This window comes from Rhincodon typus, chromosome 19, assembly GCF_021869965.1.
Source record: "Rhincodon typus isolate 14 chromosome 19, sRhiTyp1.1, whole genome shotgun sequence".
Lineage (NCBI taxonomy): Eukaryota > Metazoa > Chordata > Chondrichthyes > Orectolobiformes > Rhincodontidae > Rhincodon > Rhincodon typus.
Window position 1 is genome coordinate 10,021,091 of NC_063350.1, and position 21,937 is coordinate 10,043,027.

Consider the following 21,937-nt stretch of genomic DNA (forward strand, 5'->3'; position numbering starts at 1 on the left):
TTATATTTATAGTAATCTTTCTCTCAAATGCCCATTTTCCCTCAATATTATTATTTTAGGCATCCTTGCTGTTTTTTCTATGTTCTGTCCAATCTTTTGACTGTCACTAATCTTTGCATAATTGTATGTTTTCTTTCAATTTGATAGTATTTTTAACTTCTTTTGCTAGCCATAGATAAGACCATCAGACACGGGAGCAGAATAGGCCATTCAGCCCATTGAGTCTCCTCTGCCATTCAGTGGGATCATGGCTAATCTGATAATCCTTTCCCCACTAACCTTCATTCCCTTACCAATATTGCACATTTCCCCTTGAGTCCTTCTTTCTCACTGCAATGTATTTCATTTGAATGCTGTGAAATATCTCTTTTAAGTGTCTTCCACTGCATCTCCACTGACATAGCTCTTAACTTAATTTCTCAGTTGACATTAGCCAGCTCTGTTCTCATACCCTTATAATAGCCTTTATTTAAGTTTCAAACATAAGAATTAGACCCACTCCTCTCTTTGTTAATGCAAAATTCAATTTTGTTATGATCACTGCTCAATAGGGGTGTCCTTACTATGAGATCATTCATTAAGATGGTGAATTTACACACTGTAATGTCTGGGATAGCCTGCTTCCTAACTGGCTCTTGAGCATGTTGCTTCAAGAAACTGTCCCTACGACACTCTATGAATTAATCTTCCAGGTTACCTTTGTCCAATTGATTCATCCAATCTATATCTAGATTCAAATCATCCGTGATTATCATCGTTCTTTCATCTCATGCCCAATGTTCCCTATAACTACAGGGAGAGGTTGTATAGGCTGGGGCTACTTTCCCTGGAGTGCCAGAGGCTGAGGGGTGACCTTAATAGAGATTTATAAAATCATGAGGGGCATGGATAGGGTGAATAGCCATGATCTTTTCCCCAGCGTAGGGAGCCCAAAACGAGAGGGCATCGGTTTAAGGTGAGAAGGGAAAGATTTCAAAGGGACCTAAGGGGCAACTTTTTCACACAGAGGGTGTTGCATGTATGGAACGAGCTGCCAGAGGAAGTGGTGGAGGCTGGTACAATTACAACATTTAAAAGGCATCTGAATGGGTATATGAATAGGAACGGTTTAGAGGGATATGGGCCAAATGCTGACAAATGGGACTAGATTAATACAGAATATCTGGACAGCATGGATGTATTAGACCAAAGGATCTGTTTCTGTGCTATATGATTCTATGAGTCTATAAGCTGCACAGCCACTGCTCAGAGGTTCCCTGCGAGCCAATCGGAGTGCCAACACATTGGCCTCTACTTCCAGAAGCCACCATTGCATGCGCAGACTCAGAGATAAAATGCGATGTATATTCAGATACAGATTTTTAGGATTTTATTTTACTTCTTTTTGCAACTTCGAGGCTTATCTGTTGGTGCAGTATTAAGTTTAGAAGGGCTGTCCCTTCCTGCCACGCTGTAATTATTATTACCCACTTTGCCAGCCCTTTGTCCCTTGTCTTGGTCTCTATCTTTACGTGATTACATCTCCTCTCACATGAACCCTTCCCCCACACCCACTCCTCAAGTTCAAGCACTCTCTATCATTTAGTTACACAACCTGACAGATCACTGGTCTCAGAACTGTTTGAGGGAAGCATGTTCCAAAGCAACAGCCTCCACTTGCCCCAGTGCCGGTGTCAGAGCCCCAAAAATTGAAACCAATTTCTCCCCCATCAACCTATAAGCCATGTTTTCATCTCTTTAATCTTACTTACCCTATGTCACATGCACGTGTTCCACTCCACTGAATATCACATTTCGGCTGTGCTTTATAATTTAGCCTCTGGTTGCTCATTATTAACTCTGAAGAACTTCCTTGATAGTCCTATTTATATTGATGATACCTACATAGACTGTAACAACTAGGTTCTCTCTTTCCCACTGCAAGATCCCCCTCCAGCCCAGAGTACATGTCCCAAATCCTCCTGTGTATTTGGAAATTCACCTAATGCATACAGCTAAGCCAGGACTGTGAATTAAGATGGCAGAGATAGCAACTCGAATTATAATGCACCATCCATTTCATCGTTAACTCCTGCAAGTGCCCATTTTGATCTGTCCTCACAATGTGTCCAGAATATGCAAACACATTTTTTTTGTTTGTTTCATCAACAAACAACCTATTTTCCGCAGCATTACTTACATGGATCATTTACCCCAGTGTGAATCTGTAGTTACTTCAACCCAAGGTTTGCCACCCAGCATAGAGCTGGAGGTATAAGGGGCCCACGATAGATAAAATGTATGGCCAGGCACACAGACTCTCAGAGTCCACTGGTTTGCGTCTTTCAGTTCCTGTACCTGATATCAGACAGTGTGGAGGCTTGTACCCTTGTGCTGCCTTTGTACACATGCAGCACTGCGATCATACAATCAGCCGAGAACAGAGGGGTGACCCACAAACAGGGAGTCTCCGCTGAAAGCTCAGCCTGCTCTGGGGGCAGCTCATCGGCATTGGGGATTGGGGTTCTGCTTTCTTATTTGACCCCTACGTTCTTTTGGTGTTGTTTGGGCAGGGCTGGGAGGATAATGACCAGGCTTGACCAGCACTTGTTGCCCGTGAGAAGGTGCTGGTGGAGCACTGCAGTATGTTATTCGGTTCAACCACTCAGATACGGCCAATCCTTTCATCATCCCGTCAATCTGCAACATTCTTGTGTCTCTCTTGTGTTCTGGCCATTAATTATTTTTCAACTCCAGACACTGTTCTTGCCCAGACACTGCAACCGGTTCCATCAGGGTCTGGCAGCTTCTCTTCAGGCCTTCCCGCAGCCGCTTCTGAACCATCCTCAAGAAGATGCACAGGGACAAAGTCTGTTGATTCTCACTCCATTGGAAGACCATCCCCTTATTTCCTCAATCACAGTGTGAGGTTCATACCTGCAATCCTCTACCCTCCCCAGCCCCTTGGATTTGATTTGCTTTATTATTATCACATGTCCCTAGGTACAGTGAAAAGTTTTGTTTTGCGTGCAGTACAAGCAGATCATTCCATACACAAGTCATAAGGTGATAGAACAGAGCAAGGAATACAAAGTTACAGCTGCAAAGAAGGTGCTCAAAAAGCAAGATCAACATTGCACTTGAACTTTGAGAGGTCCAATCAGCAGGGAAGATACTGTTCTTGAATCTGTTGCTACGTTTGTTTTAAGCATCTTGCCTGACAGAAGAGGTTGGAAGAGATTATAACTGGGGTGGGAGAGGTCTTTGATGATGTTACCTGCCTTCCTGAGGCAGTGAGAAGTGTAGATGGAGTTAATGGATGGAAGGTTGGCTTGTGCAATGGACTGGGCTGTGATCACAACTCTCTGTAGTTTCTTACAGTCCTGGGCAGAGCAGTTGCTGTAACAATCTGTGATGCATTCAGTTAGAATGCTAGATTTTATAAAAATAGTACAGGACTGAGGAGCAGGAATAGGCCATTCAGTCCTTCAGTCTTGCTGTGCCATTAGATGGTGACTGATCAGGTTATGGTCTTTCTACCTGAGCCCATAACCCTTGACTCATCTGTTATTCAGGGATCAGGCTAACGTAGCATTTAACTTATGACCCTACCTGCTTTCTCGGGAACAGAATTACACAGAGTGGGTTAGACATCCAACTCTCAGGCTTTCCCCAGGCGGGCCATTTCATAGCTGAAGGCACCAGAGCTACGCCCAGCCTTGCCTTTACCCGACGCCACATCCTGCCCAATTCCAACAGGGCTTCCAGGCTGGCAACCAGGAAGAGCAAACCCCATTCAATTTCCCCTTTCAGTTCCTGAAGCATTAAACACAAATTAATTTCCGAAGCAAGAGATCAGGACAAGACGAGGAAAGGGGGCCTGCATTTATGTAGCGCCGTTCACTCCCCAGGACCTCCCAAAGTATTTCACAGCCCTGTGAAGCGCTTGTTGAGAAACACAGGCAAATGTTATTTCGTAGGGAAGCCCAGCAGGCAATCTGAGCACAGCAAGATCCCACAAATGACTAGGAGACCACGGCCTGATGATCTGTTTTACTGATGCAGGGGTCATGGACCTGAAATGTTAACTCTGTTTCTCCCTCCTGACCCGGCAGGAACAGTCTCTCCAGTGTTTTCCGGTTTCAGGTAGCAGCAGTATTTTGCCTTAGCATCGCTGTATCAATAATAACCAGGTCAGATCAGGATTCCCAACAAAGCTCCCACTTCTCTTCCTCGGAATAGCACCACGAGGTCTACCTGAGAGTTCAGGCAGGAGGCCCCTGGACTTCAAGCCCGAATGGAAAGCCAGCATCTCTGACAGTGCTGCACTGCTTCCGTACTGCACTGGGAGTATTTTGTGCTCACACATTGCACTGATTCTGAGGCCAATGTTGTCCTCTCACTGAGCCAAGAGAAGGAAAGCTGACTCAAGAAGGAAAAAAAAATCCCAGGCCACGTTCCCAGAGTCACTGACAAGAGACAGTTAAATCTTACTGTGAAATCCACTTTCCTTATTGCTCGCCTCTAGATATTTTTCACAGTTTTGGCTGCCTAAGACAAAAATTTCTCAGTGTCATGAAAGAAGACACAGTAGACTGCAGTGGAGGATATCACAAGCAGAGAGGGTATGGAGTGAAACAATTACAATCATCCCTCACTTTACCCAATGCCTAACCTCGGCACTGGGGAGTGGGAACAGGGAGCAGTCACTTACACAGATCCACCCACCCCGCGCTTTCCTCCCCCAAACCTCACATTTATCAAAATAATTATCAATACCAAGCAACAACTGCACCTGAAGAAAACTAGTTGCTAAATTTTGCGGACTGTTGTGGGGTGTGGTGGTGGCAGTGTCATTGGACTGATTTAAGCCTAATGTTCTGAATACCAGGTTCAAATCTTACCATTGCAGGTGGTGAAATTTGTATTCAAATACAAAAAGAAAATCTGGGAACTGTTCTGGGCTCTTGTGGTGCAGTGGCAGTATCGCTACCTCTGAGCCTGGGGACCCCGGTTCAAGTCTCACCGGCTCCTGCGGTGTGTCAGAACACCTTTGCAGAGTTTGAACATAGAACAGTACAGGCCTTTTGGCCCGCGATGCTGTACCAACCTATTATCCTACTAAGATCAAACTACCCTGCATACTCTACATTATACTATCATCCATGTTCGATTAGGAAAAAGATCTGGGAACTGTTCCAGGCCCTTGTGCTGCAGTGGTAGTGTCCCTACCTCTGAACCTGGGGTCCCAAATTCAAGTCCCACCTGCTCCAGAGGTCTGAACAGTTTGATTAGGAATATATCCGGGAACTGTTCTAGGCTCCTGTGGTGCAGTGGTACTGACCCTACCTCTGAGCTAGGGGACCCAGGGTCAAGTTCCACCTACTCCAAAGGTGGGCTCTGAACAGTTCGATTATCTGGGAACTGCTCCGGGCTCCTGTGATTGTAACTCACACTGAAAGTCTCGCAGCTTGCAAAGAGTTCAGCCAGATACACAACTCGGAGCACACACACCTGGATCTGTGCACATTCCCGGCTGGGCTCCCCACGTTTATTTACAGACAGAAAAACAATCCGTCCAAGCCTTTGAGAATATCAATGAGGATAGAGCAATTCCGCGCATTTCTATTTCCCCAATCTGTGTGTGTGTGCACAAAAGCAAACACTGCCGAGATTTCAACACGAATACAAATTGCGTGTTGCATTTATACTCACATCGATGAAGACCGGCACAGTCGTGCTTACTTGGCTGCTGGTAGGGTTATTCTCTGTGTGTTTTCCTGTTTGCAGGCACAGTGTGATCATCTCAGTACAAGCCATCATCTCTGGACCGACTCGAAAGGCAGCTGAAGGCAAAGAGAGCTTTCAAAACAAGAACGCACACAATCCCTCTCTCTCCTCATTCAAAAACAAAGAGCAGATGAATCTGTCCACGCCCCTTCCACGATTAATTTTCCTCCCCCTTTTCTGCAAGGTATCAGGTTCAAAAACCTCTCCCTGGGAAGTGCATGCGGTTAGGCAGAATGAAGAGTGATCTGCTCATCGCTGCCTAAGCTGACCACCCTGTCTCCCTCCCTCCTCTCTCTCTCTCACTTCCCCACCCATCTCAAACACACTCAGCAGGAACTTTTACATTGTATCCATCCTACCTTCCCAGGCTGATTGGTTGTCCCTATACACTCTCCACAAACAGCTCCTGATGCCCAGGGCCCTATGTTAGCTATCAGTCACTAAGCCTTTGACCAGACTGCTGCTGCATCTGATCTGATCAGTCTCCTTCAAAGACATTTTAAGGCAGAGAATTCCGCCTGATAGAGAAATAGCGGAAATTAAACAGTGACAGCCTGAAGCCGGAAAGGCGAATGACAGATGAAATTTAAAGGGGAAGCCATATAAAACAGACAAACATAGATACAGACATCCAGAACCAGGGGTTACAGTCTAAAATAACCAGGGATCTCTCTTTAAGGATCGAGAATGAGGGGTCACAGGGTAAGGATCCACAACCATGTTCACAGGCTGAGGATCCAAAACTAGGGATTACAGTCTAAGGATCGAGAACCATATGGGCCAAATGCAGGCTGGTGGGACCAGTCTAGTTTGGGAACATGGTCAGTGGGCTAGTTGGACCAAAGGGTCTGTTTCCTCGCTGCATGACTCGATGACTGTCTGACTCTGAAACACAAAATCTAGGAGCAAGAGCGGGCAATTCTGCTTGTTGACTGCTCCAACACTTCATACCTTCATGATGTGGAGGGTGCCAGTGTTGGACTGGAGTGGACAAGGGCAGAAATCACATGACACCAGGTTATAGTCCACCAGGTTTATTTGAAAACACAAGCTTTTTGAGCCTTGCTCCTTCTTCAGCATTTCTGACCTCATACATTCATGGTTGACTCATGTTGGTCTGAAATCCATTTTCCTGCCCAATCCCCATCATCCTTCATCCCATTATGAATTAAAAATCTATCTGCTGCCTGAAATTTACTCACTATCCCAACATCCACTGCAGTTTGGGATAGTGAATTTCCACAGATTCATAACCCTTTGAAAGAAGTAATTTCCCCTCATCTCTGTTTTAAATCTACTACGCTTTATTCTTAAACTACAACCTCCTGTTCTCGATTGTCCTGGAACAGGAGATATCCCTTCTATGTCCATTTTCATGTCAATCCCCTTTAGTGTCTTGTGTGCATTAATTTTTTTTATTCATTTGTGGGATGTGGGTGTTGCTGCCTGGGCCAACATTTCTTCCCCATCCCGAGTTGCCCTTGAGAAGGTGGTGGTGAGCTGCCTTTTTGACCAGCTGCAGTCCTCCTACTGTGAGTTGACACACAATGCTACTAGGGAGGGAATTCCAGGTTTTTGACGCAGTGACAGTGAAGGAATGGCAAAATATTTCCAAGTCAGGAAGGTGAGTGACTTGGAGAGGAACTTGGAGGTGGTGATGGTGTTCCCATATATCTGCTACCCTTGTCCTACTAGATGGAAGTGGTCATGGGTTTGGAAGGTGCTGTCTGAGGATCTTTGGTGAATTCCTGCAGTGCATCATGCAGATGGTACACACTGCTGCTACTGAGCATCGGTGGTGGAGGGAGTGGATGCTTGTAGATGTGGTGCTAATCAAGTGGGCTGCTTTGTCCTGGATGGTGTTAAGCGTCTTGAGTGTTGTTGGGGCTGCCCTCATCCAGGCAAGTAGGGAGCATTCCATCACACTCCTGACTTGCACCTTGTAGATGGTGGACAGGCTTTGAGGAGTCAGGAGGTGAGTTACTCGCCACAGTATTCCTAGCTTGTGGCCTGCTCTTGTAGCCACTCTGTTAATGTGGTGAGTCCAGTCGAGTTTCTGGTCAATGGTAATCCCCAGGAGGTTGATCGTGGGGGATTCAGTGAGGGTAACACCATTGAATGTCAAGGGGCAGTGGTTAGATTGTCTCTTATTGGAATTAGATCTCCTCACATTTTTCTAAACTACATGCAGTATAGGGCTAAACCACGCAATCTCTCCTCATAAGACAAGACCCTTCCTTGCCTCTGGAATCAACCTAGTGAACTGACTCCGAACTGCCTCCAATACAATTACATCCCTAAGGATAACAGGTAGGCCTTAGTACAGAGATGAGGAGGAATTTCTTTGCCCAGAGAGTGGTGAGCTTGTGGAATTCTCTGCCACAAGGAAACTGTTAGGGTAAAGCAGTGAAGATTTTCAAGAAAGATGTAGATATAATTCTTAGGACTAAGGGAATCGAAGGAAATGGACAAAACTGGGAACAAGGTACTGAGTTGGATGATCAATGTGATCACATTGAATGACATAGCAAGGTCAAGGGGATGAATGACCTACTCCTGCTCCTATTTTCTAGGTTTCTATGAGCAAGCAATAGAATATTTGTCCCATTGTGCCTGTTCTGCCATTCGATACGACCCAATAGTGGCCTTGACGTTATGTCCCAGGATAACCTTTGACTCCTTTGTTGGTCAGGAATCTACCCTATCATAATGATATTCAAATGATCTTGCCTCTGCCACTCTCATTGTAAGAGAATTCCAAATACTCACCATTGCAGAGAAAAGAAATTCTCCTTATCTCTGTCTTAAATAGAAACCCTTTATTTTTAAACTGTGTTTTGGTTTCCTTTGGAATAGCAGGATAAATTGATAATCTGAGGTGATGTACAGTAGGGGCTAGAGAACAGATACCATCATTAGGCAGCTGGACCATGTGGCCTGTTTCTGCAGTAATTTCAATGTTAAAATGAGGGGGCAATACAGTTGTCCCATTTATTTAGTCCCCATTCCCAGTTCTTTTTGTCGTACAATTCTATGCCTCAGGATGAAAGAAACGTCACTATAGTCCTAGCAGACCATAGAGCTGCTCCTCTTGTCACAGAGAAATGATGGTGGTAGTTTAACCTGAGAGTTAACACACCTCAGGTGAAGGAAGAGGTTGAGAAGGGGAATCCTTCACAATAACCTCAGCTGCTGCAGGAATTGAACCTGCATTGTCAGTGCTTAAAAAATAAAAATTGCTGAGAAAACTCAGCAGGTCTGGCAGCATTGTGGAGAGAAAGCAGAGTTAATATTTCAGGTCCAATGACCCTCCTTCAGGATTACTCCACAGCCAACTGAGCTAAGCTCAACCCTAAAAGGTTTACTCCGTATCCTTAGACAGTGATCCTTGGTTCTGGACTTCCCCACCATCAGAAACAACCCTCCTGTGAGTTTACCCTGTCTACTTCTGTTCCAGTTCGATAGGGTTCTATGCAATCCTCCTCATTCTTCTAAACTCCAGCAAAGTTGGTGAAGCACAGGGAACTTTTAGAGGGATACAGACCCAAGGAGCCCTGGAGAGAACTGTCTATACAATTAAGAATTTTAGAATCAAGGTAATACAAGGCTGACAACTAACACAGATCAGCATGATCAGATGAACTGAATTCAGTACAAGCCAGGATTGGGGGCAGCACCATTTTGGAAAAGTTCAAGTTTTATGGCAAGTGGAAAGCCAGCCAAAAGATTGGAAAGGTCAACTCATTGAACTGACAGATCTACAGATGGCAGTGAAGCACAGATAAAGATGGAAGATGCAATGGAGATGGAAGTGGGTAGTCTTGGTGATGGAGAGAACATGGAGTTGTGGGAGGGGAGGGATGGGGAGAGAGAAAGTGGGGCTATTAACAAAATATGACACCAAATTTCCATTCAGTCCAGTTCATCCTCAACCAGTGGTCACAGAGAGGACTGGATAATGACTGTAACCCTCTACTGTTTAATTAGAGATGATGTTCTGGTCCTCTAATACTAGATTTCCACTCAGTAGCTTAGTGAAGACAGAGATACTGGAAGGTTTGAGAGGTGTCAGAGAAGACAAGCTGGATGCTATCAGAGTGCACAAGGAATCGAGTGAGAAGCAGCATGGAGACAAGGAATGGGAACATGGCCAAGAGAACATTGGACGGGGGAGGGGGAGGCAAAGGCTATAGCTGCAATAACCAGCCCTTACAAGGACACGAGAATTATGGTGCAGTGTTAGTGTCCCTACCCCTGGACGGGACGCCTGGGTCCGAGTCCCACCTGCTCCAGAGGTGTGCAATAACACTTCTGAATAAGAAAAATAGGTTAAATTAAAAAGAATTAACAACAGGAGTAGATAATGCAACCTAACAAGCCTCTTGGCATTCAATAACATCATAGCAGAATTGATTATGACCCAAACTCCATTTCCTGTCTGTCCCACACAAGCCCTTGGATTCCACGTCAATCAAAGATCTCTCTAATTTAGTCCTGATTATATTCAATGACACAACCTCGTCTGCACTCTGGGGAAGGAGTTTCACAAATGAATGACACAGAGTAAAAACAGGATCTAATGTCAGTCTAAAACAGGAGAACTTCGTTTCTAAATGGTGTGTCCTCACAATAGCAGAGGCTACTACGCTCACAGAGCAGTAGACTACTGCTGGGAATGTTTGCCCTGTACTGAACCACCCCAGTGGATCCTGGTTCTCCAGGCTGGCTCCAAGTGTGAGACTTGACTCCAAGTTATATTTGGCCACGGGTTATATGATTGGAGCAGGGAAAAAGAGCAGGGCAGCCCTTCCAGTGTCTGGGAAAATATTTATCCATCAACTAACATCGGTAAAAGAAACATTCTAAGCATTATTAATCACTCAGTTCAGGGATGTTATAACACCTCTGGGGTAGGTGCGATTTGAAACCAGGCCTCCTGGAACAGAGATCAAGACACTACCACCGTGCCACAAGAGACCTATAGAAATATTACAGCCAGTCCCCAGGTTGTGAATGGGCTCTGTTCTTGAGTCTGTTTGCAAATCAATTTGTACACAAGTCAGAACACAATGCAGGACAATATGAAGCAGCCACTTGTAAGTACAGAAAACTTTCATATAGAGCCATACAGCACAGTCCATGCCAAACATAATCCCAAACTAAACTAATTGGTTTAAACATCTAAACATCTGCCTGCTCCTGGCCCATATCTCCCCAAACCTCCTCTATTCATGTACTTGGATTCCTTTGTGAGTCTGAGCATTCGTAAATTGGACGTTCGATAATCTGGGACTCGCGGTTTAAGATCATTCCAATATTGCTGGTAATGGGATATCGCTGTGCACATTTTTCAACAGAATAAATCAAATACAAATTTGTTTTACAGCTTTTGTTTTAATGACCATGTTAAAACTTTATACAAACGAAATATATTATATATTTGTATATTCACACGCATGGACAAGCACAAACATTTCCACAAGCAAATGAGTATAATGAATATCAGTTCAATCAGTGACTCACAGGTAGTAAATCTCTAGGAAAGACAGTTGTTTTATTGAGATACACCACACATGCACACACCCACCCACACAGACAGACAGACACACACCCACCCACCCACCCACACAGACACGCGCACACACAGACAGACAGACACACACACACACACACCCACAGGATGTGCATTCAGTGTCACAACTCAATACTGTGGCAATTCCACCTTAGGGTATCGTAAGCAATGACTTTTGTTCCCCCAACCCAGATCTTAGAGCTCTGTTACATTAAAAATCAGTGCAGGAAAACACAGTTAAACTTGTGAATGAAACGTACTGGTCCAACTCATGTTGTACACCTCAAACAGGAGCTCCAGCACACACATTTCCAAATATTACTGGCTTTTCCCTCTGGGTGGTGGAAGCTGTAGGATGTGGAGGGGGCACGTGGATGTTTCATGTCTCGATGACAATTCCAACCCCATAAGGTCAATGTGGCAAGGATGAGATGGGACAGAACAATACAGTATGGACTTGATAGGCTGAACGGTCTTGGTGCATGTTGTAATGACTCTATGTTAAGGTGGCATTCCTGGCACCCCCCCCCCACCCCATTGTGACTGAGGCACCCTGAAAGCCCACGGAAGGACGCTGGGCAAGGACAAGGGCTGAGACGATGTGAATCAAATGGAGGAAGCAGGGAGAGGCAGAAGTCAATAATTACCTTACATAACTGTCCCCACACTCCAAACAGGCAGCACCTCCCAGGGAGAGTGGGGGAGAAAGGAGAGTGAAAATTGGACACACACTCAAAACCTCAAAGTCCCTTCCCTCTGCCACTGCCCAAACAAGATGGCTAATCATTTCCAACTCATCTTGAAGCCCAGTGGATCCCATTGGATAAGGCAATCATGAGCTTCCAGCTTACAATAAAATCAGTGGAGACTAACCAGGAACTCAATAATAGGCTACACACCTCCCACAGAGAGTCAAATAGAGACTGACTGATAGACTTGCTGTCTCAATTGATATATAAATATTACACAGCACAATTCCCATCAAGGGACGATGTGTCTCAGTGAGGGGAAGATGAGGGGGACTTGTAGTCTTCCACTCACAGACTGCTGCTAGATAAATCTAAAAGTGATTATTCCTCATTTTTTAAAAAAAACTCTTTTGCAAATTATAAGGCCCTCCTGTCACAGAGAGAGAAAAATATCCTGACTTGGATCTTTAAATTTCATGTAGGCAATATTGTCATGGCAACTAAGGAAATAGGTGATAAAGCAATCATTTTAAGTAATGGGTGGGTGGGCAGAAAGAAATAAAATCGTGACCAAGAAAGACAGAGAGGGGAGGTAGAGAGCAAGGGGTAACTGAGAGAGGGGAGGAAGAGAGCAAGGGGTAACAGAGAGAGGGGGGAGGTAGAGAGCAAGGGGTAACAGAGAGAGAGTGAAGGATAAAGAGAGAAGGGGCGAGAGAGAGAGAGAAGGGGCGAGAGAGAGAGAAGGGGCGAGAGAGAGAGAGAAGGGGCGAGAGAGAGAAGGGGCGAGAGAGAGAGAGAGAGAGAGAAGGGGCGAGACAGGGAGAGAGAGAGAGAAGGGGCGAGACAGGGAGAGAGAGAGAAGGGGCAAGAGAGGGAGAGAGAAGGGGCAAGAGAGAAACAGGCAACGGACAGTGTGGGTTACAGGATAAAAGAGAGAGGGGGAATGAGATTGAGAGCAAACAAGTGGTTGGGGGGATGGAGGGAGTTGGAGAAATTACAGTAGCAGTGATGTAGTCCCTCCTAACCTCTGACCCTATGGAAATTAAAGCAATGTGTTATTTTAAATTGAAATAAATCCTTCAGACGTAGAAATGTGCAATATGAAGGATGCAGATCAAGAAAAATAATGATGTCCCTAATAAATTTACCAGCCACCTGGTCTAAGGCTGCACATTTGCCCCACCTAGTGGCCAGATCAAGATCAGCAGCGGGACAGGAAATTCAAGTCTCATGATATAATCAAAGCCTCTCGGAGATTGTTTAGTTAGATGAGCTGGTCAGCTGTTTTGGTGACCTACCTCAAAGGAACATGTGAAGCACTACATCTTACAATGAGTTTAAAAGCAGCAGTATGGAGGGATTGCCTTATGAGCAAAGGCTAAACAGGTTGGCACTCTACTGACTGGCGTTTAGAGGAACGAGAGTTAATCTCATTGAAACATAGAGGATTCTTAAGGGAGTTGAGAGGGTAAATGCTGAGAGGATGTTCCCCCTTATGAGGGGAGCCTACCACCAGCGGGCATAGTCTCGGAATAAAGGGGTGCCAGTTTAAGACTGAGATGTGGAGAAATTTCTTCTTTCAGAGAACTCCTTAGCACAGGAAGTTGCAAACAAACCAATGGGGCTGAAAGATAGACAAGTCTCCTCAACCTGATGCTCTGAATCCATCAGGTTTTACAGAATCCCTACAGCGTGGAAGCAAGCCATTCAGCCCCTCGAGTCCACACCAACCCTCTGAAGAGCATCCTACCCAGAAAGCCACTAACATATGCCCCTGTTCAAAAAGGGAAGGAGACAGAAAGCAGGAAACTACAGGCCAGTTAGCTTCATGTCTGTCATTGGGAAAATGCTAGAGTCTATTACTAAAGAAACAACAGGACATTGAGAAAAGCTTAATAGAAGCAGAATCAACATGGTTTTGTGAAAGGAAAATCATGTTTAACAAATTTGCTGGATATAAGAAGCAGTATTGATAAAGGGGAACTGGTGGATACAGCATATTTGGATTCCAGAAAGCGTACGATAAGGTGCCACATACAAGGTTATTGCACAAGACAGGAGGAGCTCATGGTACTGAGGGAAATGGATTGAGAACTGGTTAACACACAGAAGACAGTCAGGAGTAACGGGTCTATTTCAAGAAGCAAGAGGTACCTAATGGAGTACCATGAGGTTCAGTCTACACCATAAATTATCAATATCTATATTATTAACTTGGTGAACAGGACAGAGTATACTGTTTGCTGATGATACAAAAATATATGGGAGGGCATGTTGCAATTAGGATATAAGGATTCAGCAATGGGATATAGATCAGTTATTGGGGGGGCAAAAACTTGGAGTTTAATGAAGGGGAGTGCGAGGTCATGCACTTTGGTGGGAAGAATCGAAAGATAGACGGTTATTATTAGGCCTCACTTGGAGTACTGTGCACAGTTTTGGTCACTGTATTTGAGAAAATACATGCCAACATTGGAGGCAGTTCATAAGAAATTCACTTGACCGATTCCTGGGATGATGGGTTGATTTATCAAGAACAATTAAACAGGCCAGGGTGTTTACTCATGAGAGTTCAGTTGTTACTTTAAATCTGAAGTAGAAGTTTTTGTGCATTTCAACAGATATCATTCTTCCCTGGCATGAAGCTGATCGACAGACCACCCCGACCTCAGACTTTTGCCAGGGACGTGATGGAGTTGTTAGCTGGGGCAGGGGAAAAGGAGTTTTGAGCGATCTTCTCGATATTTACCTGGAGGAGATTTCTGATGGCCCATTAACTAGATGCTAGGTCAGCACTTAACGCTCTGCTTCCCACTCTCCTGTATTCACATACGAGAATTCAGGGACAGTGGGTGAGTCAAGGGGCAGTGGTTGAGGTACAGTTGAGTACCATCAGCTCATTGTGTGAAAACTGAAGAATAATTAACTCTGGACTTTGCAAATCCATGAAGTGCTTCCCAAGATGCCATCAGCAGCCATATTGTACATAAGAGCCCTCTTCATCCTTTCTGAACAGAATTGCACCCGGGTTTGATGCAGGTTTACCATAACCTCTCTACTTTTCAATTCTATCCCACTGAATATAACACCTCTTGTTTGTTTTTTATAAAATGACTTTGCTAAACAGTGGCACAACTTTAGTTAGGTGTATTTGAACACAGATGTCTCTGTCCTCTACACATCTGTATCCATCACTAAGCCTGCCAGGCATCACCCTTGTTTCAGCTCATTTGCTGCTGTAACCCTCGGTCTGGGCTATTCCAACACAGTACCACATTCTACCACTCCATAACTCATCATAAATCGCCCTCTGCCACTGACCCAGTCCTCCCTGAATGACCCTAGCCCACCACCCTCATCCCCCTCAAGCAATGTTCTGATTTTACAATTTCTACCCGTTTACAAATCACTTCACAGCCCCCGCCCCCCACCCGCCTCACCATCTCCACCCCGCTCACCATCTCTGCAGCATCCCCCCGCTCACCATCTCTACAGCCTCCTCTGACCTCCAACCCTCCAAGTCCCTGTGCGCTCACTGCCATTCTGGCCTCTCGAGCCTCCCCGATTTTAACTACTCCACCCTCAGCAGCCGAGACTCGAGTGCCCTATAACCTCCGCTCCAGAATTCCCTCCTTAAACCTCTGCCTCCCACTCTCCTGCATTCAGACATTCCCTGAAGCCTACCTGTTTTGATCATCCCTCAGTGGCTCGGACATGCATTTTAATAACGCCCCTGTGAAACGCCTCGAGGCGTTTTGTTGCATCAAAGGCTGTTGTCGAGGGTCATATACGGCACTATGTAAATCCAAATTCTACCCCTCTCCCTTCAGGGTCTGAGCTTTGCTTCGTAAATGTAACCATCAAACTGCTCAGAGGTGGGTAAGTGGTGGCACTGAAATGGCCTGGACAGTTGGCATTGCCTGGGTCATGAGGGTGAGAGTTGGGGGAGGGAAAGGATGCTCACGGGTTCAGTTAGAAGCCCCCAACAACCACCTAACGATCCCAGACGTGACCCTCAGTCACTCACCTGCCCGGCCAATCGGAATTTCTAAACCAACAGGTTACCAAGGTTACCAGGAAGCTTGGGCCCCCACCGCACCACCATGGCAACGCCGCAGTAGCATCAGGACCACTGCTGCGAAGAGCGCGCCATCCTACCCCATCCAACCAGAAAGACGCAGTTGGCAAAAACGGTTCCCCTTCACAGGAGACGGGGGTCCCGAAGGGACTTTAAGCAGCTTTCACTGGGGATGTCAATCACAGTGACACTCCAAGCCCAACAGCTCCCACACCCTGGCCTGGGGGAGGGGGGGGTTCTCCATTCCCTCCCTCCCCACTGCACGGGTAGCTCTGTAGCACAGAATCCACACCAACATGGCGCCATCCGGAAATCTCGGAATATAGTTCAGCCCGGGAAGGGTTTCAGCCTCTGGCTGGAAAAGTAAACAGCTCGGAGAAGAAAGAGAGGTCGATCAGGGGAAATCTTTGCCAAGAGAAAAGAAGAATGCTGATTCACAACAAAATTAAAACCTGAATTTTGGCAAAACAGGCAGTTATGGTTTCAAAGCTTTCTGTCTCGCACTTGACCAGACCGTTGCAAGAATGCCAAATTCAAAGGGAACATCAATTTACCAAGCAGGAGGAAAAGGGTGCGATTGGTCCTGACACAGGGTCTCGTGATTTCTTTGATAAACGTTCCTTTGCTGCTGGGCAAGAGTTTAAAAGTGACACACTGATTTCATGGCTGTGGTGCACAGTGCTCCCCTGGCAGTGGCAGGGAGGCACAAACGCAGTCTTTGAAACTTGCCATTTGTGCTCAGTGAAAGATGGGAAGCTTCAACAGCTCATTGTCTTTCCTCTAGCACCAAACGATTGTTTAAAATTAATACCATTCACAGAACAAAGAGTTTGCTTCAGTAGGAGAGCCAGGAGAGCTGCCTTCAGTTTAACAGAGAGAGCACCCCCCTGCCCCACCCACTGTCGATTTGTGCCAATGCTGCTAGCTCTGTTGGTGTGAGCCAGTGAGGATCTGGACTGCACAGGAAGTGTGGGCCTTTCACAGTGAATTGCTGGGTTTATCCACTTACCATCTGCAACTTCCCCTCAGGTACACAGCGCTGCTCCCTCAGGACAGGGAAGAGAGGAACGCTGGGATATGTGTGGGGCCTCCCCCACCCACTCTCCGAGCATGGCTCCTACATGGAGATAGTAAGAACCATGGATGCTGGAGTCAGAGATAACACAGTGTAGAGCTGGAGGAACACAACTCCTACAATGATCCTGTCACAGTTGCTTGGTCGCTAAGGACAAGTGTCTGGTGTGCAGATGATGGCCCGAGGAGATGCCAGAGGAGATGGTGGTGTAACCATAATGTCCCTAGGCTAGCAATCCAGAGGCCCAGGCTAATGGCCTGTAGACAAGGCTTCAAATCCCATCAAGGCAGTTGGTGGAATTTAAATTCGTTCAATTAAACTGGAACCTAAAGCTAGTTTCAGCAACTATTATTGTCTTAAAACAAAAATTCCTGTCCTTTAAGGAAGGTAATTGCTGAGCTTATCCTGCCTGGCCTACATGTAACTCCAGAGACAACAACTATACGGTCACTCTTCACATCCCAGTTGGTCACTCAGCTCAAGGGCAATTAGGGAAGGGTAATTAATGCTGGTCTCGCCAACATTCACATTCCACAAAAGAATAAACAAAAACAGGGAAGGGAGGAAAGGAAATGGAGGGGGTGTGGTGGGGGGAAGATACAATAACGTACTCTGTGGTTCAGGAAGGGAGAGCACCTTCATAGAGAGCAGGAACCATGGAATGAGCAAATTCACTCCAGCCTCAAACTTTCATCTTCCAGCGATTCCAGCAACTCCAGCTGATCGATCACATGAGGGAATGGGAGGAAGCCTTTCCCAAACATTTCTGGCACAGAATAATACAGTAAACCAAGACAAAAACACAAAAGAAGTGCAGATGCTGGAAATTCTGAAGAAAGGCCACTTGATCTGAAACATTGATTCTGCTTTCTCTCTGCACAGACCTGCTGAGTTTCTCCAGCAATTTCTGTTTCCGTTACAGAATAACACAGGCTGGCTCCTAACTTACGCACAAACACTCCCTCAGAACTCCAATGGTGGTAACGTGTCAAAGTCACAGTCGAACAATTCGCTGATCCCTTCCCCTTCGTCCAAACCAAAATGGTAATCCTGAAACACTGGCGGAGAGAGATTGACAAACATGTCGTCGAATGGGATTGTGGGAAGGGTGTCGTCTGGCTGCTGTAGAAGATTGACAGCTGAGGTCAAAGGGGAGAGGTTAATGTCCACAACTCCTCCCAATGGGGAGGATGTATTACTTGCAAGGTGCGTCCCTGTGAAAGCAGAAGAAACAAGTGTCAGTTGAAATTGTAGGAAATGATGGGATCTTCCCTTAACCCCACCTTCCGCCCCACAAACACCTACACACAGAAATAATCAGGTTGAGAGATGCAACAAAACCAAATTTCAATGTCTCAAATAACTGTGCTGGAGAGTCATAGAATCCCTAGTTGTGGAAAGAGGCCATTCGGCTCATCAGGTCCATACTGACCCTTTGAACAGAATTTCACCGAGACCCAATCCCACACCCTATCCCCATAAGCCCACCTTTACCATAGCTAATCCACCCTGGAACTATGGGCAATTTAGCATGGCCAATCCACCTAACCTGCACATCTTTGGACTGTGGGAGGAAACCCTCGCAGACACGGGCGGAACGTACAAACTCCACACAGATATTCGCCCGAGGGTGGAATCAAACCCGGGTCCCTGGCGCTGCGAGGCAGCAGTGCTAACCACTGAGCCGCCCCAAATTTGGCCAGGCTGGCAGGATCTGTGAAGAGCAAAACAGAGTGAATGCTTTAAGATCAGTATGACTCTTTCTCGGCAAAGATTCGTATCAAACTTGAATTGTTAACTCTGTTTCTCTCTCAGCAGATGCTGCCAGATTTGCTGAGTTTCTCCAGCACTTTGTTTTTATTTTAAGAACTCCAGCAAACGGGCAGTATTTTGCTCTTATGTGTAAGTTACAATGTCAACCTTCAAATGATACAACGGCACCTTTGTAAGTCAGCACTTGGGGGCAAAACCCAGTCTAAGAGCAGCATTGCACAGGCCCAAAGCCTAATGCACCTGATAACATGTGGTTTGGAGATATCACTCAAGGTGTTTTTAGAAACAAAAGGCTTCTATTTCTGTAGCTATTTCACAACCTCGATATCTCAGAGCATTTAACAGTCAACCACGTACTCCTGAAACAGAGTCACTATTGTAATGTAGGAAACACAACAGCTAAATTTCACACAGCAAGATCCCACAGACAGCAATGTGCCATTCACGCACTATCAAAAGAAGGTGAGAGGCTTTCAGTTTGCACTTAGCAGGACCGAGGTGCAACCACAAAGCTGAGCAACTTGATGTACGAGTTTGTGCCAATGTGATGCCAGGTGGGTAAGGTGTACACTCCAAACACGGGCGGACTGTAAGAAACAAACTCGTCCCAAAGATCATTCACAGTGGGCTGCATGCCAGCTGTGCCCAACCAGCCTGCGTTTGGAAGCTTCAGAACACTATATCCACCATTAGATGTGATTCTGTTATTGAACAACATTGATTAAATGATCCAGACTGTGCTAACAATTACACATTGTAAGATAAGCAGCTGGGCACACAGTCTGATGTATTTGCACATGCAATAGGAGGGTACAGAACTCCGTTTTATGCAGATAAAAGGAATTCCTCCATATATTGCACCTTTTCATTAGGAATAAAATGGGCTCATCGAAAGTGGCAATCTGTGCTGCATCCCCATGGCAACACCTTGACCAATCACAATCCACCTGTCTGGCTTGAGAACTAAGATTGACAGGTAACTTCTTGCAATATCTCCATGCCAACGATGGCCCAACCAATCAGCAACCTCTTCTCACACTGTGTAAATCAGTGCCCTTTGTTCTTGCCTTGTTACACTGACAAATGCGAGATGAAAAGCTTCAGCCTCGGGCTCCTTTTAGCAATGTTTTACATTCTATTCTAAGCAATTAGCCATGTGATAATGTCTAAAATACTGTGTGCAGTTCTGGTCACCCTGTTATAGGAAGGAGAGGGTTCAGAAGAGATCTACCAGGATGTTGCTGGGAATGGAGGGTTTGAGTTATATGGATAGGCTGGGACTTTTTTCACTGGAGCATTGGAGGCTGAGGGGTGACCTCATAGAGGTTTATAAAATCACGAGAAGCATAGATAAGGTGAATGGCAGGTCTCTTTTCCCTAGGGTGGGGATTTTCAAGACTAGGGGGCATATTTTTAAGGCGAAAGGAGAAAGATTTAGAAAAGACATGGGAGCAACTTCATTTTACATAGAGTGTGGTTTGTGTGTGGAATGAACTTCCAGAGGAAGTGGTGGATGCAGTTATAGTTATAACATTTAAAAGACATTTGGATAAATACATGAATAAGAAATGTTTGGAGGGATATGGGCCAAGCGCAGACAGGTGGGACTAGCTTAGTTTGGGAGTATGTTCGGCATGGACTGGTTGGACCAAATGGTCTGTTTCCGTCCTGTATGACTCCATGACTAGCTAATGTGTTCATTTTCAGTGAAGTTGATCCGGGGTGGGAGGTGGTGAGTGGTGAGGGAGGGAGAGACAGAGAGAGGAGGAGGTGGTGGTGGAACAGATTTTGGCTAGGCCACCAGGAAGCAATTGCCTGCTCTTGAAAGACTCTGTTGTGTGCATTTAAAGGGCAGGGGAGACCAACAATTTAACAGCTCATTGGAAGGACAGCGCTGCCTCAGGGAGCACTTCCCCCTGGAATGTCAGCCTCGGATCAATACGCTCAAGCTTCTGCAGCGGGATTTGAAACCACGACCTTCAGACTCAGAGGTGACTATACTGCGCACTGGAACACAGGCCACAGGGAACAAAATAAGGCAAACACACACAGACCTTGGTCATGACTTGAAGACGACGAGAGGATGGTGCCCTGGGAAGTGCTTCCCAACAGTTCCTGGTGGGTCACTGGACCCAGGCTGCCCATGCGAATGGGGCTGACTTTAACAGGACTGATCTTCACGGGGCTGCTGAGGCTCTTCACAGGACTGCAAGTTCCCGAACCGCTCTCGGGGCACAGGAAGACATCCACAGGCCCTCTGCTGCTCTGCAACGAGATCTGAAGTGCCTTCACACACACACACACACACACACACACACGCACGCGCACACACACAGACAAAAAACACGATTACAAATGCTGTCAGTGAACCAATTTAGTGAAGTCAAATCACTACTGCCTGCAGTGGCTCAGAGTGTAAATGCGCCACCCCACGTTGAATAAAGTGCAGAAATGACACCGAGCCTGCTTCCCATTGAGAGGGCTGGGCTTGTTCCTGTCCTTGATGGGATGTCAGCATTTCTGGCAAGGCCAGCATTTGTTGCCCATCACTAATGACCCTTGGACTGGGTGACTTAGCAGGGTCATTTCAAAGGGCAGCTGGGTCTGGAGTCACATGTAGGCCAGGCTGAGTAAGGATGGCAGATAGTGTTTTCAGGACATTAGTGAATGAGATGGCTTTTCACAGCAGTCAGTGGTGTATGTTGTTTCAGAGATAGTAGGAACTGCAGATGCTGGAGAATCTGAGATAACAAGGTGTAGAGCTGGATGAACACAGCAGGCCAAGCAGCATCAGAGGAGCAGGAAGGCTGACGTTTCGGGCCTAGACCCTTCTTCAGAAATATTTTCAGAAAGTATTTTCATCCAGCTCTACACCTTGTTATCTTACATTCTAATGTTTGTTGTGTTTCCCTTTCTCTCTTTAGTTTAAAAGACTGTCTGCAGACAATTTTGTGTGTGTGTGTGTGTGTGTGTGTGTGTGT

The 21,937-nt window shown here is 45.9% G+C and overlaps 1 protein-coding gene across 1 annotated transcript in view; it reads right to left on the bottom strand.

Moving 5' to 3' along the window:
- Window positions 1-15,509: 15,509 nt before the first annotated feature.
- LOC109915257 (transcription factor E2F1) overlaps window positions 15,510-21,937 on the bottom strand; it is a 25,790-nt gene continuing 19,362 nt past the window's right edge. Inside the window, exons 3-4 of the mRNA XM_048608530.1 lie at window positions 21,011-21,242; window positions 15,510-18,397 (exon numbers count right to left, since the gene is read on the bottom strand). Of these exons, the coding sequence (XP_048464487.1) occupies window positions 18,147-18,397; window positions 21,011-21,242 (483 nt within the window). The 3' untranslated portion in view covers window positions 15,510-18,146. The remainder of the gene's footprint in view (window positions 18,398-21,010; window positions 21,243-21,937) is intronic.